The sequence below is a fragment of the Alligator mississippiensis genome, chromosome 1 (assembly GCF_030867095.1).
Source record: "Alligator mississippiensis isolate rAllMis1 chromosome 1, rAllMis1, whole genome shotgun sequence".
Classification (NCBI taxonomy): Eukaryota; Metazoa; Chordata; order Crocodylia; family Alligatoridae; genus Alligator; species Alligator mississippiensis.
This window is the reverse complement of record NC_081824.1, coordinates 350,905,664-350,928,875: the sequence shown is the minus strand read 5'-3', so window position 1 is coordinate 350,928,875 and position 23,212 is coordinate 350,905,664. Positions and strand designations below refer to the sequence as shown.

The following is a 23,212-nucleotide window of genomic DNA, read 5'->3' as shown; positions in this document are numbered from 1 at the left end:
GCCCTGCTGGCTACAGCATCGCACTGCCAGCTCATGTTTATACTGTGGTTGATTATTACCCCCAGGTCTCTTTCACTCGTAGTGCTGGTCAGATTGGCGTTGCCAAGCCTGTAAGTGTGCAGGGGACTGTTCGTCCCCAGGTGGAGCACTTTACATTTCTTGATGTTAAACCTTATCTGGTTCCGATCCACCCAACTTGCCAGCCTGTCTAGGTCCGCCTGTATCTGCAGCCTATCTTCAAGCATGATCACGCTTCCCCATAACTTGGTGTTGTCCGCGAACTTGGCCAGTGAGCTCTTCACCCCCACATCCAAATCATTGATGAAGATGTTAAAAAACACTGGACCAAGCACTGGCACCAGAGGGACACCACTAGCCACTTCTTATCAAGACAACACAGATTCCACATCGCGCGGGCCCAGCCCGGCCTGGCACTATGCACCTTAAGGCAGCCCTGGGCCACTCAGGCTGCCACCTGGGGCCCTGCACCACTTGCAGGGACTGGGTGTCATGCCTGGCTGGGACCTGCCTCTGGCGGCAGTGTTGCTGGACCCACAGTGTGTGAGGGGAGAAAGTGCGCAGCAGGACCCAGCCCTGCCCTGCTTTTTTCAGGGACTGCTTTTTTCTTTTGTGTTTTATTTTGATACCTGGATATCCAGGTATCAAATTTTGAGCCTGCACTGCAAATATCCAGCATGGTGAACATTTTTTTGTTCCCGGTGTGCGTCTTGTGGCATCTCAAACTCCTTTGAGATGCTGCAAGAGGCACATGTGCACTCATCTGGACACACCCACAGAGGGCATTTTTATACATAAAAGCACCCAGGCACTGTGACACTTGCAGTTGTATAAGCGTTTAAATGTGCATCAGCACTGAGAAAATGGAAGTGGTGTGCTTTTGAACTAACACAGAGGTGCTTTATTTTAAAAGTGCACTGCTGCCATTTTCTGTGCATTTCGCCGCTTATACAACTGCTCATGGCGCAGCACAGTTTGCCTCAGCTAATGTGTGGTGCAGACTCAATTAATCAAGTCCGCTCTGAAGCAGCAGATCTCTGGCATGTCACGGGACAGAAAAGTATGTGTATAAATGTCCACAAAGACTAAAGAAGCTTAGCTTTTGCTCAAAGTATGTTTCTAGCCTTCATGGTTGCAAGTAAATGTGGCTGGAACAGTATCAAGGCAGCAAGATCTGCCTGGATTTGAGAAAGTCTGCAACAGCAGCATACATATCAGAACTGCCAAGTATATCTTACTGGGTTAAGAATTTTAACACCAGTGAAGGGGCCCCTAGGAATATCACCCCAAAACAGAATTTGTGAGATAGCACCCAGTGCTTAGGGTGCTAAGTTGGGATACATGAAATACCTTTCTGACTGCCAGTACTACTGCAGCCTTCTTGTGAGACAAGGGACCTGAGCACTTAGCCCTTCTGTACTTGGGCTCTCTATCTGTAAAAAGGGGGTAACAACACTTTACCTCACAGAGTATTGTAAGATTAAATACAGTAATGACTGGGTACCCCTCCAATGTGATGGTAAATGGGTACAGGGGAGATGATATCAAACAGCAAAGAGTGTAGCAGGCCTGGCCCGCCCACCCACCCAAGCAGAGACATTCTGGCTGCTGGTATAAGTAGTAGAGTCCTCACTACTCACTGCAACATTTCATCTATATTCTTCCCATTAACTCATCTTGTATAGGTCTACTCAACAGATTCCATCAAACATGTGCTGGTTTTTATAAAAAACCAGGCAGAAATGTTTCTGTCCTGGACATTGGAGTGTGCATGCCCCATACTTATTCTCACAGTAAACAGTTACACTCTGACTGCTTAGCAAAATAGAGAAGAGAAACTTTCAGAGCTTCCTGTTGTGGAAGGACGTCCCTCCACAACAGTTGGAGCTTATTAAGGTTAAGGTATAAAAGAAAGAGGAATCTTAAAACGTGAGCTTCATATAATCTCTCTTCAACTCCCAGTGGGAAGAGAACTGATGTTTGAAGCCCAGGCATAAATGGTTCATCTTTAAGACCTCTACCAGCTAATAATTCTAGTAGGTAAACTAATTGAAGGGTACTGGGGGAAGTGGGAGGCCCTTTCCTACAACAGAACTGGTGTCCCATACACTTCTCAAATCTTCCCTGTGATTTTCTGCTCTTCACCTGAGGGGTAAAGAGCAGACAGATGTAGACTAATGAATAGTCTGATCTCAAATTATAAGGACTAAAAGTGTGCTTGTGAATTTAAAAACAGAGTTTAACAAAGTCACATGTTGACAGAAAAATAAGGCTGTACCAGTTGCAGAATTTTTCCTATTACCTGATCTCCATTTTGTCAACTTCATCAGCATCTTCCACATCAAAATGGGATTTTTTGTTGTAGCTGCTGGGTCTTGTGACCTGGTATGAAGGAGACATAGTTAGAACATTAATTCTATGAAGCAGGAGATCTCACAAAGCTCTCAACATATAGAGAGCCTACATTCATCTTTAACTTAACCTCTGATTCTGCAAACATTTAAGCATATTTGAGCAGGGATCACTCCTGTAGAACTGGATGCAGAATCAGAACCAAGAATAATTATAACCAGACTCCAATATTTTTTCTGTATAGTGAGTGAAGGAATCTATCAGATCTTTGACTCTAACATTTAGACAGACACACAGAATCACACAAGAGAGATGTCATCAATATTTAGAAGTTTGCTTAAAAAAAGAAAAAGAAACAATTCAGTGATCAAATTTCCAATACAGGCTCCTAACAACAAATATTTTTCTACTCTGTAAAAAGATACATTTAAAAGATCTGCACTTCCACTCCCCAACATATCTATTATAATTGGGGCAATTTAAAAGTGGGACATGCTGCCTACCCATTTGAAATCAGCGTATTGTATCCCTTTGCCATCCATCCCCCACCCCCAATTGTGCAGAGGAGGTAATTTTCTAAGAGATATGACACTGGGGTTCTACACATCAGAATACAGGACTGAGCTCTTAAACTTCTTAATAACAGAATACAACTTCTCTTTTCCCCCAGCTAAACCTGCAGCGTGAGAAAACAAAAATAGCAAAGCAGATGCACCAAAGAGAAACTGCAAAAGTAGCCACAAGGTAAAAGTTTTAATTTGGAGATATCTAAAAATCTGTTTGCTTCTAGCACAGCAGAATAAAAAGGCTTTGAGCTTTGTTTTGACAGTGGTGACAGAAACTTGAGGAAAAAGCACCCCACCCAGCCATAACCACAGCAAACTGTTCAAATACTAGCAAAAAGGCTTCATATGCACCTGGGCACTGAACCCACTCAGCAGCTCATCTTTATTATAGATTTAAAATCTTCTTGTGGCTTAGTACTTCCCACCCACAAAAATGGCTTTTATTATAAGCTTAACTTCTTTTTTTCCCTGTACATCACTAGGTGCATACAGAAAAAGAAAATGATTTAACTGTGAAACAGAGGAATCAGAAAAGGCTGCTTAGCACATGAACTCCAATCAGCAGCATTATTTCTGTTCCTTAACAAGGTAATAGGTGAAATCTAAAGGGGACTAAAATTGCTGGTGACCATGTTCCTCAATTATATATTTGATTTAAATGCACCTGGGATCCACAAAACACTGTAATTTAAACATACTACATCATTTCAGCAGCTTGGCACAATTTTCTCTACTCCACCCTACAAACCACTTCAAATGATGCTTCAAGATATTATCCTGCTCATAGCCCCAGCCATGCTACTGGAAATGACATTTTTACTCTAAGGCTACCCTTGTAGATAGGGATAATAAAGCAAAAATGTTTTTATTTTTTGTCGTAACTGTAAAACTTGAATCAATCTTTTCTGCCTAAAAATTAAAAAAAAAGAAATCCCGCCCCCCTTTTATTTCAGTTTTGTTGCACTTATATACTTACATGTTACCATATAACACTCGTTAATCTGAGTAGGCCAGACCTAAAGGTTCAACCAAAGCACAGAGCAGTATTCTTATAAAAGTATTTCTGAAATTAGGAGTAATTCAAAGAACTGAATTAGGAATTCCAGGCTAGGGGGAACAGGATGTTAGCTTGCCTTTAGCCTACCTTTATGACCCTCCCAATTCTCAGCTGCTCTGCAGTCAGAAAGGCGGTCTATATAATGTCAGCCTTTCACTAAATCTTAGCAAACATGGTCTGCCCTCTCCACCCTTAACCCATGCTGTCCTGCCCTGGCATACCTCTTACAAGGTTTGTGAAAGGGTCCTTGGTTCCTGTACATGAGGAATGCTTCCACAGTCTTTTAGCCCCTACAGGGTTCTAAAACATGCTGAGCAAAAATGCTACAGCAGCCATGGACTAGGGAGGTGGTGACTGTCTTGCTCTAAGCACCAGGTGCAAGTTTCACTTGCAACACCCCTTACATCTGACCCTGTCAAAAAAAATGACTCCACTGAAGCCAAACCTACAATAAGCAGCACAAGACAATACAAAAAGCCAACCTTTTATTTTGGGGAGGAAAATATTCAATGTATTGACATTCAAATATTGTCTTCCACCTTGGATTCATATGGGTCAGCATGAATTCCAGCAAAGCCATCATAGGGTGGCAGCCTGGTATCATATTGTCAACTGATGGCAATTGATGGATCTCCACTGGATTGATCTATTATGCCATCTTACACCAGGTGTAGACATGGTCCTATGATGTCATCACCTGCCTGCAGTTTCCAGGGCATGAAATTGGCTCCCAAGACAGCAGAAGCTGGTGTAAAACAGTGAAGTTCTCCTTTGGATAATGAGCAAAATTATGGACACAGAAAGTATAAAAAAAGACTTCAAAAGTAACAGAGCACATACTACACTGCTCAGTCAGAATGCTAGAAGACAGGATCAGGGCATTGACTCCATCCAGCTTTGAGCTCTTTTCCCTCTTGTAGTTAAGAGTTTGTGAAGTAGCAATTGCAGAGATTAGCTTCCTTTAAAACTTCTGCTACCTTTTTTTTTTTTTATACAATGACCATCCCACTGACACTAGTGCTTGTAACAACACCTTGAAAAGGTGAACCTCTCAGGGTTAGTTTAGAAATCATAGCACTTTAACTAAAGTCTGATACATGCTGGTTTATAATGAGCCTATATTGGTTTTTAACTTCCATAACTAAATTTAAACAGAATCTAATTAAACTGGACTGACTTATGTGACCAGATAAAGCTCTGCTGGTTGGGTGCTTACTCAGCTGGGTGGGTAATAACTAGACTAGAGATTATATGAAGTTAGTAAGGCTGCCTTTTATGCACTAGGGCATATCTTCATTACAGAGTTATGCCCCGAATTCTGCTTCCACCTGCACAGAAAATCCTTTAAAATTTAAGCTATAGCTAGTATGCTTGAAGCTACAGGACTGAGGTCAGGCTTCTCCCCAGCCCAGGCTGGCTACCTGCCTATTTTGTAGGAGAAAGCAGGCTAATTAAGCCCCCCTGTGCTCAGAGCTCCAGCCCTATCCCTAGATTCTACCTAGACCAGAGTTTTTCAACCTGTGGGTCATGACCCAAAAATGGGTCACAAGAATACATGAAAGGGCTGTAAACAAATTTGAAAAATACAGCAACAAACTTTGAAGGGGAATCCATTTTTAAAGGAGAAAAAAATGTGGGCAACTAGGGCTTTTCCTTTGCAGGCTGGCAGAGCTCCAGCCTGCAAGGATCTCCTTTGCCTCCCCCCCCACCCACACACCCTCCCCCTGTCTAAACACTGTGGGGCTGGGGCCTGGGGGCAGGGGGCAATGGGTTGGTAGTGAGGGGCACTGGGTTGGGACTGGCCATCAATGTTTACAAATGGGTCTTGATACAAAAATGTTGAGAACCACTCACTTACACTGTGCTCTCTGATAATCTCCACCCATCTTCTGCACCAAGATCTCCTATACTGCTTCAGTGCTTTAATTCTAAAATTGCCTGCTCCATTTTTGCTGCATGCAGAGGCATAGAAGTCAGTCAGGTGTGCTATGAATCATTATGTGGTTCCCAGAATGAATTCCTTAATTACATTCTCATTAAAAGTTCTTGCTGCCAAACGTTGTTTGCTTGTGCCTTGAAAACCACCTGCACTGAAATGGAGTTCCCCATTCTGAAGTTATTTCTATAGAGTATTGTTCATGTGTCACTGTCATTGACAGCAGCTTCATAACAGGTGAGACAGCATGAGACAAACACCTGTGAATGAATCTACACGCTGCTGTTGCTTAATGCACTACTAATAACATCTTGGATATCTTGCCAGAAATCCAAGCCAGCACATGGGCTAGACAGCACCAGTTACTTCAGGTCTAGCACTGACATGGGTTCACAGTGGGCACTACTCCACTTCTCCTAGGTTAACGCAGGCTAACTGTTCTGTGAAGTACCTTAGAAACGATTTGCTCATTTGCTATCCTAGTAAATCCTCCTAATACAGTTGCAGTTTATCTTGGCAAATGTGGGATTTTGTTTTGTTTTCATAGTATAAGTTATATCCTGTCCTGCCATGCCAAAATATACCATACTGACAAATGCATGCTTCTGCTAGACCAAATGTCTCTGCCCAAAGGGGCAGATCCTAATTCCACCCTGCTCAAGGCTCTGAAAAACTGTTAATGCAAAGGGGCGGGAAGAGAGGAAGGTTGGGCAGGGGGAAGCCTCCTGCTCCTCACCATTTTTGTGACTTAGTCTTAAGGTCAAGATGAAGGCACACTGCAAAAATTGACAGGTTAACAGTTCTTCAAGGATGCAAGCAGTAAGGAATAGATCACACTTGGGTGTTTAATAGATGGAATTGGATCTGGCCTTTAGACTTTTGCTGGTATAAAAGTGTCATAAAATTCAAGCTCTTAAATAACACTACAATGGCTGCAGGAGTTCTGAATGCAGACCAGGCCTGATCAACATAAGGTACACTGGGAAATGAAAGTTTCTTGATGCTATAACTACATCTACAATATGGCTTCTGCCAGCATAACTATGCTGGGTTGATGCGTTTTTATTTCCATTCCTATAACCAATTTAATTATAAATACAGACCAGGCCTAAATCACACATGATAAACACTTCCTTAAACATTAAAATATGTATACTTTATACACAAAGGACACCAAATGAAAAGAATCTGAACAACTGTCTCAGGGATGTAGGTGAAACATACAGAACTCCCTACTACTCTTACCAAGATAAAAAAAGGAGCTCTTCAAATGGGCTATTTCTGGACTAATTGAAAATACTGTGCATTACAACAAGTTCTCCGGATTTCATAGAGCTGAAAAGAAAGCTTTGGTGTTACAGAAGGCTGGCAAGGCACTGAGGCATTCCATTTTGAATGGATTTCCCCCATTGCTTTTAAAGGTCTTTATAGTTCCTGTAAGACAACTCTCCTACCACTGACTGTAGAAGATAGGGCAGAGCAACTATAAAACCAGAGTCTGGAAAATATTTGTTTATCAGCTCTAGTTCAAAAGATGGCTGAGTAGGGAGGGCTGAATTAGTGGCAACTGAAAAGCCTGCTCAGGAAGACAGGCTACCTAGAAGACTTGACTAATCATCTGAAAAAAGTGACATGCTGCTGCCTCAGCAGACAACTAGTCTGATCCTGGATGCTTCTGGTCTCTCGCCTGGGGTTTGAATCAGTCTTCAAAGGAGACAGCTGGCACAACATGGAGCAAGATGCTGTGCCAACTATCTACAGTGTAGGATTTCAGCTTATCACCCATTCCTTTGAAATACCAACCTCAAAATAAAACACTTCATCAAATTGTGGATTGTTGGTCTTCTTTTTGACTTTAGTCTTTTTGGCTTCAGATCTGAATTAAGGACAGGGGAAGAAAAAAAAAAACAAAAAACACATTAGTAGAAGCATATGTCCCAATGCAGCTATGGAATACTGAAGTAGCCCATGTGCTTGATTTATTTTTTGTAAATCTATAACTCCATGCAGCATGCAGAGAGAGAGAGAGAGAGAGACTCTTTGTAATGGAAAATATCATGGGAACACACATTTAAGAAACAACTTAAGCATGTGTACATATTAAAAAGTGCAAGTATTTACAGCTATCATCCACATTTGGAAACACACACCCTTCAGCCCAGATCCTGCAAACTGCTTTGTCAGAGAGGACTCTAAACCCACACGGAGCAACTTGTAGGAAGTGGGCCTTGTGTAGTAATATCCAGCGGACAGAGTTTTACCCTGTTCAGTTCTGAAAGAAGAAAGCCTCCAAAAATTCTCACAGTTTAAAAACACACAAGGAGATAGGCAAAGAGCAAGTCAAATGGATGCACCAGGGTCAGAGACAGAAGAGGAGCTCCCCGTTGCATCTCACAATGCTTTGCAGGAAGCGCTATGAGATAGAATTCCCTGGATCCAACAGAAGTTGTTGGTTTTGGGATTTAGCAATCCCAGCTGCTTGCAGCAAGCCTGCAGCCCGGTCTCTGTAGCGAAGCCACTCCTCCTTCCAGCCCAGATGCTGTTTTCAGAATGCAAGGGAGGAAAGGAAGAAGAGGGAGCTTGTTCTTTGAGTTCTGCAACCAGCACTGGAGGGTGGAGTGGGTGGATTGAAGCCCTCCCACCTCAGCAAGGGGGAGGAAGGGCCTCCAAGCCACCTGCCCCACCCTCCAGCACTGGCTGCAAAAACCCCAGACCAAACTCCCTCCACTCCCTTTCCTCTATCCCATTCTAAAAACAGCAACAGGCTGGGAGCTCCACAGAAACAACTTACAGAACGCAGTCTGTTTTGGAGCATGCTCATTTGAACCCTTGTTCAATGGCAAAGACAGAAGGCCCATTAAAAGTGGTCTGCAGCTGTGTACTTCTGTTTAGTCACAGCTTTAGACTTCTTTTTGGGGTCAGATTAGGCAAAAATTGTCACTTTTGTCTGTGCCCTGTAAGTTTAGGATTTTTAGCAGTATGCGGAGTCAAAGGCCCCTGGCAAGCATTACTCTGAAGGCATGATTAACCAGTAACCTGGTCACATGTTCATACAATTAATGGTACAGTAACACAGGGAATAAACTACAAAACGATTGCACACATTTTGCGTAATAATTTTGTGGCTAGCTCTTATCACATCTTAAATTGAACGTGTGGCCAGGGCATTCCCTGGGTGGGGAGTGCCAGTCTGCTGATTGGTGCTCCCAGCCTCAGGAGCACTAGTCCACTGACTTGGTGCTCCCAGTTGTGGGTGCACTAGGCACCCAGTTTGCTACTTACTAGTGCAGGTGGATCATGATCCTGGGCTCCCGTTGCATGGGCAGTAAGGCACAATTTGGGTCTGATTCCTGATTCCAACAACCGTGCCTCCTCCCATGCTCACGTAGTATAGCAGGAGACAATTGTTGAGACCCTGTGCTACCAGATCCCATCACATCTTGAAATGAACATCTGTTAGCAGTCAAAGGAATATGTTTCAAAGGATTTAAATAATGAAAAATGCTAAATAACTCTCCCAGGAAGATTGAAGAAGGCTTTTAAAGGAACATTTTAGCATGCAATCATTTATTCACTTCTCTAAAAATAGTTCAGTTCTCAAAAGATTTCATTATTTCATATTTTTGGACCCGCTATGAAGTTATATATAATTTTTCCCCAATATACTGGTAAAAGCAGTACGGTAACAATTTTTAACATGGATTGAGAACAAAAGGAACTGAAGGCCTCTGCTTATCCAGGGGTAGAACCAACCTGAACAGAGCAAGGCTCCCCAGGACTAGTCAATGTGCGTCTTAGTCCTGATATGGAGGTCATGCTCATGCTCCATTCAGCCCTTGGCATCAACTGAGAGTGCCATCAAACATGCCAGCTGTGGCTGTATTTTAGGATGTAGATACCTGGCCATTAGCCTTTGGACTGAAGCCATCAATTTAGTTTACAAAAGCCAGCAAGCAGCTATCAGTAGATAACTTCCGAACTCTATAAAAGCCAGGCTCAGTTTGATCCAGCCAATTAGAATGTAAAAGTTCCCTCTCTCTTTACCAGTCCCCTGAGCCATCCAGACTCTCTGCAATTTATCAGAAGTGAGAAGGTATGAAAGTTGTGTTAGTAAAAGTCAAAGGGATACTAGCATCATGGGAATTTTTTTAAAACAAAAAAGCACATCTTTGGGCACGTCCTTCATTTCTTACTCTGAAAAGCAACTTACACTGCACTGCTATAATTTCCCACCTAACATTATTATATTATTTTATTGTGGGGAAGGAAGTATAGCTTTAATTCCCAGTTTTGCCACAAACTTCCTGTGTGACAGTGAGCAAGCCACTTAGCCTGAGGTATGCTTCTGTTTCTCATCTATGAAATGTAAACAGTGCCATTTCCTATCTGTGTATTCAGTCTGTGTTAAATCTTTGGGATGGGGAGTGTCCCTTACTCTATTCATATAGTTCCTAAAAATGGGCCTCCAGTCTTGTCTGCGACCTCTAGGCTCTATACTAGCACACAAATGTATGCTAATAAAGTTAGTTAATGCTTATTACTTGGTGCTGCACATGACAGATTAAACACAGTTCCTTCCCCAAAGATACAGGGGGCACTAACAAAGAAGAAAATAATTTGAGATTAAAAAAACTCACTATTGTAACAAAGAACCAAGCAATAAGAGATACTAATCACTTCTGGGATATAATGTATAGTTGCCTATCCCATCTCATCAGTCACAAATGCCAGTCAGCTTTTTTAACAGATAAGTACATCTTAAAGGGGAGAGGATTGGAAAACAGGATATGGAACAGTATGATTAAGACAGGGACAATTACTGGGCAATTACTAAGCAACAGACAGGAGTGAGCTGTATGCTTCTGAATCAAGTAGGAAAAACAGTGATGAGAAGATGATAGAGGTAAGCCTTGTATGTGGAGATAGACAGTACTGTTTGCCTCCAGCCCCCTAACGTACAGAGTCATATTAATTGAGTTAAACTATATCACTGGACTTTGAGACAAGTTGCCATATGGCAACACTGTTACAGCGCTGTGCTTTCGTACTTCTTTTTGGAAGTACTAATGCACGGTGCAGTAACCACCTGTAGTGTGCCATGCTCATGGTTAGATTTCATTGCTACGCCCCCATAGTGGCGCACTACAACGAAAACAGGGGTGTGTGCTGCTACAGCAACGTAGCTGCCAATCATGTGCAGACCCACATGATCGCTATGTTGTTATAGCACACCCAAGGAAAAGTAAAGACAATTATCACTAAAAGAGAAGCCAAAAAGCTCATTTTAGTAATCACGTTAACATTATTCACCTGGTGTCATTTAAACAAGGCAGTCATTTCAAACTTTTGATGCATATCGCCCAAATATTGTGGCCATTATGTTGGGCACAATTTAAAATATCTTAAGAGATTAGGTGCGTCAACCTGTTGTGCACCATAAGGCGATTATTTGGCAAGAATGTGTTTCATTTATAACAGTTTACCTAGTACAACAGAAAGTTCTGAAGTGTTTGTGCTAATTAGGCTGAATCCTTGAGATAGAACAGCTCGGCTCTGTTTGTAAAACAACTCACCTGATAAAAAGAGGCACAAATGAACCACTGACACTCCCAAAATCTAATTATAGAATGTACCAATTCAAGCCCCCATTTAAAATTATTATTAGGTTAACAGTTAAGATAAACAGCACTGAATATTATCTAATTATTTAGGCCCTGCCCTACCATTTTTATCTGAATAGGGCCCTATACAGTATTTTCCATAGATACTGAGGTGCTATATATACATCTCAGAACTGAAAGGATTTCAAATATTAAAATTTAAAAAGCGGCCTAAAGCAGAAGTAAAAACCCAAATAATTTAGTCTTCAACTCACACAGAACAAGCAAGTTGCTTGAACACTGACTTCCAATTGCCAGGTAAGAAGTGATATCAGTTAAACTATACTAGTTAAGGCATAAATTAAGTACTCTGCAAGATTCCATTTACTCTATAAATATTCAATACTTTAACCTATCAACACTGATATAAGCCTCACGGCATTTGCTTGGTGTAGCAGGCATAGCTAAATCCCCTGTCCGTAGCAGAAATCAAATTTCCATTAGCTGAAAGGAAACAAACAGCAATTTCTCATTACAATTCTACAATGGGAAAGCCCTTGAGTTTTCACTACTTACCTGTATGGTCCGGCTAAGGTCACGGTGGCATAGGGGTCACACTGTCCATTGACGATTGGCAGGCCTTGGCATTCTAGGACTCTGCAGGAAAGAAATAACACACACTGATTCAGATAAGGTTGGAAAGGCAACTGAAGTTGGTTATCTCCCTTTTCACTATCATTGTCAGAATGCACACTGTTATTAAAGGATCAAAATGCCATAAAGCACAATGCCATTTTTTTTTCCTTAGACCAAAAATTATTTTTCAGTTTACACGAGCAATGTCAATGAGGTCAGAAACCAGCATTAAAAGTACAGGGAAATCTTAATTTGAATGGAATTTATAACACCCCCCAGCATTAATAATAATTCAAGATTCTGTAGAGACCATCATCCAGGAGACACAACCACTTCATGTTTGAATTTTTTATAACAATTGGTGCATAAAAATTGAGGTGTGTTTGTACATGGCTAATAGGTGCTGTTTTAAGATAGGAAAACACATTAGACATTCTGGCAATAATCAAACAATGTGCGTCACAGGCATAGTGGCCTTTGTGATTGAACAAAAATAAACGGCATGCCCTAATAAACAGCCAATATAAGTATGACCTATCTTTCTCTCAAATAGTAAAATATTCAAACAATGGAACTCAAAGAATCAACACAAGTGTTTTTTAGGTCCATCTTGAAGAGGTCAAGGTACTGTGGAAACAGAACACAACTAAAAGGGTTGTCACCCTACTCAGACCCCTGTGAGGAAGAAATCTTTCAAGGTAAAAAACAAACAAACTTGCAGCTGTACCTTTCCTACTTGTACACACAGTACATTAGTTCAGCTTCTGGTTTCAAAATGTAAAAGCTTTTTTTTCGAGAAATGTAGAATTCATTGATTAAAAAAAGAAAAGAAGAGCAAAAATATACTCCAGGACTCCCTTTCAAATATGTGGGGTGGTTGACTGGAAGGGGACTGAAATAAAACTTTAGGAAAGTGGAGCGATGAGAAGTGCAAGCACTGAGAAGGAATATGTACACGTGAAACATACAGGAGAGAGAAGCAAACACTTCCTCTTCTTTGTAAGTTTTTCACTTTACACTTCATCTTTCGTTAATATTTAATCCTATGCTTTGTACACCATTGTAATCTAATTTACACATTGGATTTTATTAAATTTAATGTGTTTATTTATATATGCTCAGATATAAGAGTCTTCACTGAACAGATAAGAGAGCATCATGCTTTAAAACATCTTGTGAAATGAAGAGGGAAGAGGGAAGGTCACACAAACATTTTCAAAAGTGGGAAGAGCCAAGATACAATTTTCATAAATTAAAATGTGACATTTGCCCAGCAGCTTAGTAAACATTGCATCAGATCTAATCAAACTGTGGAGTAGGTGGATGCTGCCTGAGTCAATTCAAGACTATGGGTTGGCTACGTAGAAAGTTATACCATATAAACTAAAGTGTGAATTTGAACAGATATAATTATGTCGTATAACCACACAGATTAAACTACATGGGTGTAACTGAAAACTTTCCCATGCAGACAAGCCCTAAGCTTTTCTGGGCCAGTGCTCAATTCAACATAACACTGCACAAGGTCCGTACTTCCCCAGTCTTATTTAGGTACCTCACTAGAACCCAAAGCTTCCCAACTGGGAGTCTCATATTAGTTTTAACCTCATTACCACATTCCAATTTATGGAATATCTTTTCTTGATGCACTACTGTAAGTGAATGAAGAGGAAAATCTCTTTTTGATTGGTTCTGAATACCCTAGTGAAACCAAAGTTCAAAACTGTAACAAAAGTAGACACCCTCACCAAGAAGTGTACTGGACCATCATGTCCTGGTTTTATTTGGGCTCTGCTATGATCTTGTTATGCATTTACCTTCTGCACAGGTAGAATCTGGCTAATTGACACTTAAGGGTACTACCACACAGGAACCACATTTAAAGCCATAAATGCTCCTTTGACCCAACTGGGAATAAAGAACACCTGCACCAAAAATCCGTAAGTCAAGGGACATACTGAATGGCTCAACCCACCCCACTGTAGAACTGGAAATGCATGCAGCATAGATGCAATTAAAAAGAGCAGAGGAAGTGAATGCTAGTGGGGGCCAACCTTTTCGGCAGGAGTCCCACAAATTAAGCCCAGTGCCCTCCACAAGTGCCGCTCTGATCCCCTTCCTCTGCCCAATTCACTGCTCTGCTATCTGTTCCTTGTCTTACCTGCCACTGTGCTACCTGTCCCCTTCCTGATCTGCTGCAAACCACACACGGAGGCCGCTGTGCCACTTGTACCACAGGTGGGCCACCCACCCCCTGCTCTGTTCCACCAACTTCTCCCAGCACAGCTAGGTCAGTCAGGAGTGTGAAGAGACACGCTCCCTGACCTCCACAGCTATACTGACAGAAGCCCCTAACATAACGTATTTTTTGCTATGACTCTTTTAAAAGTAGTAGTTATTTTACTACCGGAGGGTAGTTTTATTATATTAGTACAAAGTGCAGCCTTGGTTGAGTAGCTCAGGGGTTTTCAACTTTTTTTAACAAATGTACCCCTTCTGCCTCAAAGTTTCAGCTCATGTACCCCTTTAAATTTTTTCTTGTTTTTAAAGGGCTGGGGGAGGAGGGCAGATCGAGGCCCCCATGGTGAGGGAGGGAGTAGGGCTGGAGCAGTCCAGCCAGCCAAGCGGTGTGTGTGGCCCGCAGAGGGGTGCCACTGCCCTCATCCCCTGGCCCTGCTCCTGGGAGCAGGCACAGACAGCAAACTGAGGCGGGAGGCAGGGAGGCGCTACTGTGTACCGTGTGGGGCTGGCGGTGCCCTGCATGCCTATCCCTCCCTCCTTCCCCCTGCCTCAGGTAGGAAACAAAAGTATGGGAATGCACTGGGGGAGACACTGGCACACTCCAGGGCCCACTCTGTCCCTACCCACCTGCCGGCATGCGTGTACCCCCCATGATCTTTTTAAGTACCCCTAGGGGTACGCGTACCCCCAGCTGACAACCCCTGGAGTAGCTACTTCCAAGCTTCTTGCTTGGAAGTAGCTTGCTGGTCCAGCTATACAAGCTTCTTGCTGGTATAGTACTGCAGGTCTTCCTATGCAGGTAAAGTACTTCCCATGCATACACATGGCCTAAAACACCTGCCTAGCTGAATGAATCATTAAAGAGAAACTTTTCAGCCAAGCCTGTGCACCAATGTCCACCACACATGCCTGTTTTGCCATTTCTTTAAGGATAGCCTACAAAATGAAACACTAATCTCAACAGGCTTTCATGAATGGATCACTTCCAAACCAGCTCTCTCCTCACAGGATGAAATAGCAGAGGTCCATTATGCAAGCATAGGTGTCAAGAACACTTTTCTCCCTTTGAATAAGAGCACTTCTTCCAAAAACCATAAAGCCGGCATGCAGAGATGTACTGAGAGCCAGGATGAGTCCGAGTTCAAGCATCAAACGTTCTGTTTCTTTTGTGTGTGCAAAGGGAATGAAAAAGCAAAAACAACCTTGAGAGAAGCAGTATGCATAATAACAGGAAACAGGAGTTGACATAAGTTGCACCCAACGCCCCTTTCAACTCATATAAACACAGTTAACACCTAAGGATCTTGGAGGAAATAGGCTACAGATTCAAGAGTTTCAGAATTGAGACAAATAGCTAAGCCTAGAGAGAGATTCATTCTTGCTCCCCAATTTAACTGAGTACTAGTGGCAGTTGCAAAAAAATTCAGCAAGGCACGCATGGGTTTACAGCTTTTGTGTACTCTTACCAGCTGCAGAAAACTCTGTAAACCTGGAAGTGCTCTAAATTACAGGCCATTTTCTTTAGTCATGGGAAGTTTGTTAGGTAAATTAAAAATTATGTCTCTCCTCATGTATTAGAGCCCACACCATAATTCACAGGCAGAAGAGGTGTTAGAACAAAAGTTTCAGTTATTCCTCCTAACAGTTAAAGCAGGAGCTAATTCTGACACATGGGTATAAAAGTCACTGAGCTTGTTAATACATATATAAGCTTTTTATACACTTCCCTATTTGTATATGTAGTACATACATAAAAGCCCTATCACCACCTTTATAAAGGGTTGGGGGGAGGGCACGGATTGGTGTGGTTTCTAGGAAGCAATGAAAAGAAATCAGTAAAAAGTATTACATTCATTTGCAAAATTAGTTTAGCATCTAAATAATATTAATGACAAGAAGCCAAAGTTGAGCAAGATTATTCAGTACCTAACAGGCTGTGTTGCTAGACTGCAAAGGGAAAGCTTCTGGCTGCTAATGGAGCCTCTTTAGTTCAACTCTTAGCATCTGACCATGCCAAGTCTACAGCCCGGATAAGTTAGCTACCTCTTGCACAGCTGGGAGGGGCTGGGGAACGTGGTAGGTCATATGGGAAAACTCTCAATGCAGCTGTTTCGCTATATTTTGCCTGTGGCTTATAAAATTAACAGGTTTCAAGGAACGAGAACAAAATGATTTCAGTTTCAAAAGTGGTTCGCAACCGAAAACTTCACAACAGTACATATCTTATAGAAAACTGCAGAAAGGTGGGGGAAGGCAAGAGAAGGGAAATGGGGCACACTGCTTTAAATATACTCTCTGTCCTTTCCATGGAGCGGTCATAAAAGTTCACAGTAAAGGAAGGAGGAACCTTTGCACAACAGACAACATTCTACGCCTCAGAGAAAATAAACCTGCCTGCTGCTTAGAGACTTCCAAGCATGGGGAGTAAAACCACCGTGGACCTTTCCTTCACAACAGAAGCTGGGAATGGTGAAGTCTGGAACCAAGTTTCCATAGGTAGCAAATCATTCAGCCCAGGGGTCAGTCACTTTTTAGAGCAGTGTTTTTCCACCTTTTTTTAGACTCGAGGCTTCTTTGGAAAATGCCAGCTCTGTGTTTTCACTTGGTTTTGTTGGGGTTTTTTACTACAGAAAAACAATAGAGCAACTTTTCTGTTGCAAAGAACTCAGAAAGGACACAACAGGCCAAAATGCTTATAGCACTAGGGATTCCTTTTTGAAATCTCTGGGTTTATCTTGTGAATCATGTTTGCAGTACTAAGATTGCATAGCACCCTGCGGCACCCTTGAAAGGGCTCCAAGGCATCTCAGGGCACCATGGCACCCTGGTTGAGAATCACTAGTTTAGAGCGTCAGGCCGGGTGCTTGTGACCTAGCCACCACCATAGGCTGCCAGTCCACCACTCCCACAACTAATCCCCTGCAACTCTGTTCCCCTCACACTGCTCTGTACCCTCGACTTACCAAGTGCCGCTGAAAGCCATGTTGAATACTAACCGGGGACACCAAATCTGGCAGAAAAGGGCAGAACAGGAGGCCTTAAGTGGCTGCTTTAATGTAGCTCCTTTAAATTCTCCCCCAGCAAATCAGACCTTTGCAGACCAGATCCAAGCTCTTCACAGGCAACATGCTGCCAAACCCTAATTCTGCCTAGTGATATAAGGCAGGCTGATTCAAGCATGCAAGATAGTCTTTCCCCTCCCTCCCCTCCACATCCCTTTCTTGAAGTAGCAAGCAGACAGAGGTAGAAAGCATACAATTATCAAAGGTGTGTGCTGTATGTACTCATGTTCAGGTCTATATGTGCATATCAACTGCATGAAGTGAGAGAAATAGAAACAGCACTATTTGTAGAGAAGTTAGGACCAACTTACTGCTAGAATATGACTCTTATACAGAGGAAAGGAAGCTAGAGAAGGCAAGGGAAATATCAGCATTTAATTTATCATTTAGAACCACAGTCATTTAGGCTTATTTCCCTACAAGTTCTCTTACCTTGCTGGCAAGTCTGAAGTCTCTTGTGCATGGCCAAGGGCCTCCTTCCCCAACGCATGAAATTCTGTAAACCTTCCCCCCCAAAGATAGGACAAATTTTCCTCCTGACACTCCTTCAGCCTCCAAGCATGGGGTGTACATCCACACTGTAGTCATTCACACTCTAGTCATTGCTGCAACTGCGGTTCTTGCAGACATACCCAAGCTAGCTTTAAACCACATACAGTTCAGGCACTGTCAGGTATGTACTTACAGTAGCACAGACTTCAGCACAGCTACTACACATTCTACCACAGCTACTAAGAGTTAACTGGAGCTAAGGGACATCTACAACAGCTGAAGTGACTGTAATATAGACATACCTTACACGTTACCTGCACTCCCGCCTTCTCCACCCTGTGGAAAGACCCTAGAACACTCCTATTAATTAGGTAATGCTAATTAGGCAGCCAATTAAGTTTCTCACCATTGTCATGATTTACACCCGTGGAGGACAACCTATTCGGACGGTATGCAAAATTAAGCCCCATGCCTGTTTCAAGTGCCACTTTGATCCTGTTCTCTTGCTTGATCTGGTGCTCTGCTTTCTACTCTCTGCTCTACCCTGCCCTGCAATCTGTTCCATCTGTTACCTGCCCCATTTGCCACTGTGCTGTCTGCCCCCTTCCTAATCTGCCATGTGCCAGCCATGCACAGATGCTGTCTATGCCACTTGTGGCACTCATACCACAGACTGACTTTCTTACCTTTTGTGGTTTGCTTTACAGGTAAACAGAGAGAAATCAATACATTTTTCTGCCTCTGATTATGCTGAACAATGAAATCAGATGGCTGCAATGCAAAGTAGTGCCTGATTATCCTGGTATTTTGATCCTTCATGCCTGTAGTTACTGCAGACTCTTACAGTCAGCTTTAAGGACAAAGAGCCGGATGTTACTCTACCTATTCCACAAACTAGGGGTCATGGCTCTTATATGAGTTGGATTTCAAGTTTCAGAGAAATTCAATTTCCACCAATATCTGAACTCAGACCAGATATGAGTTTGTGTAGGACAGAGGGTACTCACCAGAAAGTGAGCCAAAATTACCACCAGTACATGTGGAGGGGGCGAAGGAAGGTACAGAGCTCCCTGTATCCAGAAGTGTTTTTTATTGCCTTGCCATTCAATACAGACTAGATCTGGGTATATTTCCTTTGTGAACAGACCTTTTCCCAAGGTACAGAATATGCAGGTAACCTTTATTTCTTAATACGATAGTCCTAAGTTTGTGCCTGGTCTGATTCCATGTACACCAAAGAAATGGAACCTTTCCTTTCTCTATTGCTTTTGTCATTTTCCATGTGCCCTTAAATTTTTCCCCTTTTTCTCTTGCTTTAGCCATGTCCCAATATGCTAGCTCCCCTACTAAATCTTTGAATGGGGCACTTCCAAAGACTTAAGAGGACCTGGAATAGTCGTTTGCAGTGACGTTACCTGGTGGACTCCACATAGATCTTGGACAACCTTCCCAGGTCTCTGCTAGCCTGAGATTACTACTCCCAGACCCATGCACTGACTTCCTTTGCTGACATGTTCAGGAACTGTTCTTGGAACAGCTTTACAGAAGATCTCTTACTCAGTTTTTTGTTCTGGCAGTCTAAGGAAGCTGGTCAGATGTGACCTGGGGGCATAAGCGGCACTAGAAAATATTATTTGGGGGGGCTAGGAGGTGTGCAGTGCGCCTGCCTGATCCTGCCCCTCCATCTCGCAGGGCTGTTCTGGGGCTGATGTATGCTGGTGCTGTGTGCAGGATGGTGGAGGAGTGTACAGAGGGGGTGCTGGGCATGGTGCTGCAGTGATGGTGGCACTGGAACTGCTGTTGCCAGCTCAGATTGGGGGGGCTAAGTCCCGTTAGCCCCAGCCTTCTGCCGCCTATGCCTGCAGGTTTCTCAGCTGCTTGGACCTCCTGTAATTATGTCTCCTTGCTAACTTGGTATTTCTTGCCCTCTTCCCTTTTGTGTGGTCACCTACTAAGATCCCCAGGACCCCTCAACACGAGAGGTATACTGCCTGCCCGGAGCAAAGATTCGGGATGTGACGGGAATAATCCAGGCCATGATTCAGCCCACCGATTACTACCCCATGGTCCTTGTCCGTGTGGGTGCTAATGATGCGGCCAGGAGAAGCCCCGATCACCTGATGATGGACTACCATGCTCTGGGCAGCATGCTGAGGGAGATCGGTGCACAGGTGATATCCTCTTCTGTCCTACCAGTGAGCGGACGTGGAAGATGACACGAGAACTGCATCAGAGAGACCAACTGGCGGCTTCGGCAATGGTGTCTCTAGGCAGGCTTCGGCTTCCTTGACAATGACCCGCACATCACAACGAGGGACGTGCTCAGTTGGGATGGGCTTCACCTGTCCCCCAAAGGTAAGCGTGTGTTCTCTTCTGGTTGGTGGATCTCCTCCAGCGGGCTTTAAACTAGGCTCGTCAGGGGGAGGGGAAGATGAGGGCGGGGGGAAGCCGTGGACCACCAAACCATGTGGCACCCACAAGGACAGCCCAGCCTGAAGAAGGAGAACATTGGGAGCCTGCAATCCATGGGGCGGCCAGCAGTACAGCACAGGTAAGCAATAAGCGGGTAAGCAATAAGGGGCCCTTTGGGAATCAGAGCTGGGGGGCAGCAATGGCGCCAGTCACAGGGCTCAAGTGCCTATATACTAATGCTAGGAGCATGGGGAGCAAGCAGGATGAACTAGCACTCCTGCTTGCAGAAAACACCTACGACTTAGTAGGACTAACAGAAACCTGGTGGGATTTTCCCAAGACTGGGCAGTACATATTGAGGGTTATAAGCTGTACAGAAAGGACAGGGTGGGGAAGAAAAGGGGAGGGGGGTCACTCTCTATGTCAACGAGCAATATACATCGACCCATATACATCAACCCTTATCAAGACGGAATCAAAGGAGGAGAAAGTAGAAGGATTGTGGGTTAGGTTACATGGGGGTCAAGGAGAAAGGGATTTGGTGGTAGGGGTCTGCTACAGACCCCCACACCAAGGGGAAGAGCTAGATTTGGGGCTCCTGAGGCAGCTCTCGGAGACCATAAAAACTAGGGAGGCGGTAGTCATGGGGGACCTAAACTACCCAGACGCTCGTGGCGCACGGGCCAAGTCCCAGAGGACTGGAAAAGGGCTAACGTGGTCCCCATTTTCAAAAAGGGGAGGAAGGAGGACCCGGACAACTATAGGCCAGTCAGTCTCACCTCCATCCTTGGTAAAGTCTTTGAAAAAATTATCAAGGCTCACATTTGTAAGAGCCCGGCAGGGCAAATTATGCTGAGGGGAAACCAGCACGGGTTTGTGGCGGGCAGATCGTGCCTGACCAATCTAGTCTCTTTCTATGACCAGGTTACGAAATGCCTGGACACAGGAGGAGGGGTGGATGTCGTATACTTAGACTTCAGGAAGGCCTTCGATACGGTATCCCACCCCATACTGGTGAACAAGTTAAGAGGCTGTGACTTGGATGACTACACAGTCCGGTGGGTGGCAAATTGGCTAGAGGGTCACACCCAGAGAGTCGTGGTGGATGGGTCGGTCTCGACCTGGAAGGGTGTGGGCAGTGGGGTCCCACAGGGCTCGGTCCTTGGACCGATACTCTTTAATGTCTTCATCAGTGACTTGGACGAGGGAGTCAAATGTACTCTGTCCAAGTTTGCAGATGACACAAAGCTATGGGGAGAAGTGGACACGCCGGAGGGCAGGGAACAGCTGCAGGCAGACCTGGATAGGTTGGACAAGTGGGAAGAAAACAACAGGATGCAGTTCAACAAGGAGAAATGCAAAGTGCTGCACCTAGGGAGGAAAAATGTCCAGCATACCTACTGCCTAGGGAATGACCTGCTGGGTGGCACAGAGGTGGAAAGGGATCTTGGAGTCCTAGTGGACTCCAAGATGAACATGAGCTGGCAGTGTGACGAAGCCATCAGAAAAGCCAATGGCACTTTATCATGCATCAGCAGATGCATGACAAATAGGTCCAGGGAGGTGATACTTCCCCTCTATAGGGCACTGGTCAGACCGCAGTTGGAGTACTGCGTGCAATTCTGGGCGCCACACTTCAAGAAGGATGAGGATAACCTGGAGAGGGTCCAGAGAAGGGCAACTCATATGGTCAAGGGCCTGCAGACCAAGCCCTACAAGGAGAGACTAGAGAAACTGGACCTTTTCAGCCTCTGCAAGAGAAGGTTGAGAGGCAACCTTGTGGCTGCCTTTAAGTTCATCACGGGGGCACAGAAGGGAATTGGTGAGTTTTTATTCACCAAGGCGCCCCCGGGGTTACAAGAAACAATGGCCACAAGCTAGCAGAGAGCAGATTTAGACTGGACATAAGGAAGAACTTCTTCACAGTTCGAGTGGCCAAGGTCTGGAACGGGCTCCCAAGGGAGGTGGTGCTCTCCCCTACCCTGGGGGTCTTCAAGAGGAGGTTAGATGAGTATCTAGCTGGGGTCATCTAGACCCAGCACTCTTTCCTGCTTATGCAGGGGGTCGGACTCGATGATCTATTGAGGTCCCTTCCGACCCTAACATCTATGAATCTATGAATCTGCTGGGAGACGCAGATGGCAAAGTCCCACCGCTCACGCAGGTTCCTGTCCTGTGTACAGGACCTCCACCTGATGCAGGAGGTATATGGTCCCACTAGGGGGAATGCCTTACTGGACCTGGTACTGGCAACAGGGGATGACATGGTAGGGGACCTACAGATCGGTGGTCACCTGGGGGACAGTGATCACCAAATAATAGAATTCATCATAAGACGTTGAGTGGGTAAGGTAACTAGTAGGATGAAAGTACTAGACTTTAGGAAAGCTGATTTCAATGAACTCAGGCGATTAGTCAAGGACGCACTGCAGAGTAGGAGTTTTGAAGAGATGGGAGCCCAGGAAGGGTGGCTGTGCCTTAAGGAAATGATCCTTCGGGCACAGAGGGAGGTGATCCCGATGTGAGGAAAAAGAGGGAAAGGGGCCAGAAAGCTTCCCTGGCTGACCGGAGAAATCCAGAGCAGCCTATGGGCTAAAAGGGGAGCATATAAAAAGTGGAAACAGGGAGAGATTACCAAAGAGAAGTATACCTCCTCCGCTCACGCTTGTAGGGAGGCAGTTAGACGGGCCAAAGCTACCATGGAGCTGAGGATGTCATCCCAAGTTAAGGATAACAAGAAATTGTTTTTCAGCTATATAGGGAGTAAAAGGAAAGCCCACCGTGGAATAGGACCCCTACTAATTAGGGCAGAAGCAATTGGTGACAGACGGGGGACAAGG

At 44.1% G+C, this 23,212-nt stretch overlaps 1 protein-coding gene across 2 annotated transcripts in view; it reads right to left on the bottom strand.

Moving 5' to 3' along the window:
* RASA3 (RAS p21 protein activator 3) overlaps nt 1-23,212 on the bottom strand; it is a 211,317-nt gene that overhangs the window by 38,449 nt on the left and 149,656 nt on the right. For both annotated transcript variants that reach the window (XM_014600460.3, XM_006272479.4), the window contains exons 6-8: nt 12,106-12,186; nt 7,733-7,805; nt 2,321-2,400 (exon numbers count right to left, since the gene is read on the bottom strand). In XM_014600460.3, coding sequence (XP_014455946.1) covers nt 2,321-2,400; nt 7,733-7,805; nt 12,106-12,186 — 234 coding nt within the window. The remainder of the gene's footprint in view (nt 1-2,320; nt 2,401-7,732; nt 7,806-12,105; nt 12,187-23,212) is intronic.